Source organism: Pygoscelis adeliae, unplaced genomic scaffold (assembly GCF_000699105.1).
Source record: "Pygoscelis adeliae isolate BGI_AS28 unplaced genomic scaffold, ASM69910v1 Scaffold945, whole genome shotgun sequence".
In the NCBI taxonomy this organism is placed as follows: Eukaryota; Metazoa; Chordata; class Aves; order Sphenisciformes; family Spheniscidae; genus Pygoscelis; species Pygoscelis adeliae.
This window is the reverse complement of record NW_008824878.1, coordinates 93404-94900: the sequence shown is the minus strand read 5'-3', so window position 1 is coordinate 94900 and position 1497 is coordinate 93404. Positions and strand designations below refer to the sequence as shown.

Genomic DNA, 1497 nt, shown 5'->3' with positions numbered 1-1497 from the left:
TTTTCCGTCCCTCTCTCATAAGCAGAGGTATTTCTGGCGGCGCGTTTGAGGGGCGTGGGGCTCCCCAGCTATTTTTACCCCGCGTGAGGAGCCGGGGAGGCAGGGGACAGGGCATCGCCCTGCCAAGAAACCCCAGGCAGGTACACGGCAGCCCCGTGGGGTACAAAGAGCCCTTTCCAGCACCCAAACCAGCCGGAGGGGCTGGAAAAAGTCCTGCTGCCCAGCCCCAAGCTTTTGGGGACAGGCCAAGAGATGCCCAAGGCTGGTGGCCGCGATTTTGAGGCGGGACATCCACTGCGGTTCCCCAGCTTTTCAATCTCTCCACTCGCCTCCCTCTCAGGGCACGGGGGAAGGAACCTGGCTCCAAGGCAAGCTCCCGAGGGAGAGTGGATCCCGGTAACGGGGTCCGGAAATAAGCGACAGGGAAATCAGAAGGGGCGGTGGGATAGAAAAGATTCTCCCGGCAGCACAGTCGCTCCCCAAAAACCCACGCCGACACCTCTGGCAGCACAGGGCAGAGGGAGTCCCGGAGCTGCTCGGCCAAGCCAAAGCAGAGGAACTCCCCACGCAGTCTCTCGGCACAGCAAAAAAAAAAACCACCCCACAGCCACTGCCAAATTGCACTTTCGATGGATTTTTCGAAAGAAGGAAGTCTCCAAATGGGAACGCGGAGCGCCAGGATACAAGGGAAGAGCCTGCGAAACAGCTCTGGAGGGACGAGCGGCGGCCCTCAAACCGGGAGGGACTGCCCCCAGGTGCGCTCAAACCTGCCCAGAGCCCGAGATCCGCCTGGCCTGAGCACAGAGACGCAACGCTTCACCTCTGCGGGAGCTGCATCTTTTATTGCTCGGAGACAAGTTCAAAACATGGCTTGGGCAAAGCCCAGTTTTCTACCTGGCCTCGTTTGTCCGAACAAGAGGCTCTTCAGCGTGCCCAGCCACTTTTCTGTACCGAATCAGGGCGAGGAGCACGCACAGGTGCCTGGTTTGAAGCCAGCGACACTGGTACCAACGCAGGAGGTCTCTGGCAAGCGGCAGAGGCCGTAGACTTCATCACACCGCTGGCTCCAAGGTGGACGCCGCTGCAGAGCGGCCGGAGCCAGCACTACCATGTGCCGGAGATGCGGAGATAGACGGTACCGCTCCCGTCCTGCCTCATCGGTCTTTAGCGACATCCAGCTCCAGCTGCTTCAGGGTCTTTTGGAAGAAGAGGGGCGGCTTGCAGACGAGGTCTATCCGCTCACCCAGGGGCAGGGAGAGCCGGTGGGCGTGGAGGTGGAGGGGGAGGTGGCGAGCCTTGCTCTGCTCCAGCTTCAGCCTCTTCAAGGTGATTTCAGGAAGCTTCTGCGGCGAGGACAGAAAACGTCCCTTCCACAAACCCATCTCTTCAGCTGGGGCTTGAAAACCCCGGCCCAGGGGGGAGCTGGGGGACGCAAAAGGGCTGCCCGGCCCTGGACCCGCCTCTGGCTCTGGCAGGCCCCCCCCCCCGAGCCAGGAC

At 61.5% G+C, this 1497-nt stretch overlaps 2 protein-coding genes across 2 annotated transcripts in view; both read right to left on the bottom strand.

The window, feature by feature from the left end:
• Positions 1–1111, bottom strand: part of PANX3 (pannexin 3) — a gene marked incomplete at its 3' end in the record, with an annotated part of 3555 nt that extends 2444 nt beyond the window's left edge. Inside the window, exon 1 of the mRNA XM_009324524.1 lies at positions 976–1111. Coding sequence (XP_009322799.1) covers positions 976–1111 — 136 coding nt within the window. The remainder of the gene's footprint in view (positions 1–975) is intronic.
• Positions 1112–1154: 43 nt separating this feature from the next.
• Positions 1155–1497, bottom strand: part of PUS3 (pseudouridylate synthase 3) — a 6912-nt gene continuing 6569 nt past the window's right edge. The window contains exon 5 of the mRNA XM_009324523.1: positions 1155–1396. Coding sequence (XP_009322798.1) covers positions 1155–1396 — 242 coding nt within the window. The remainder of the gene's footprint in view (positions 1397–1497) is intronic.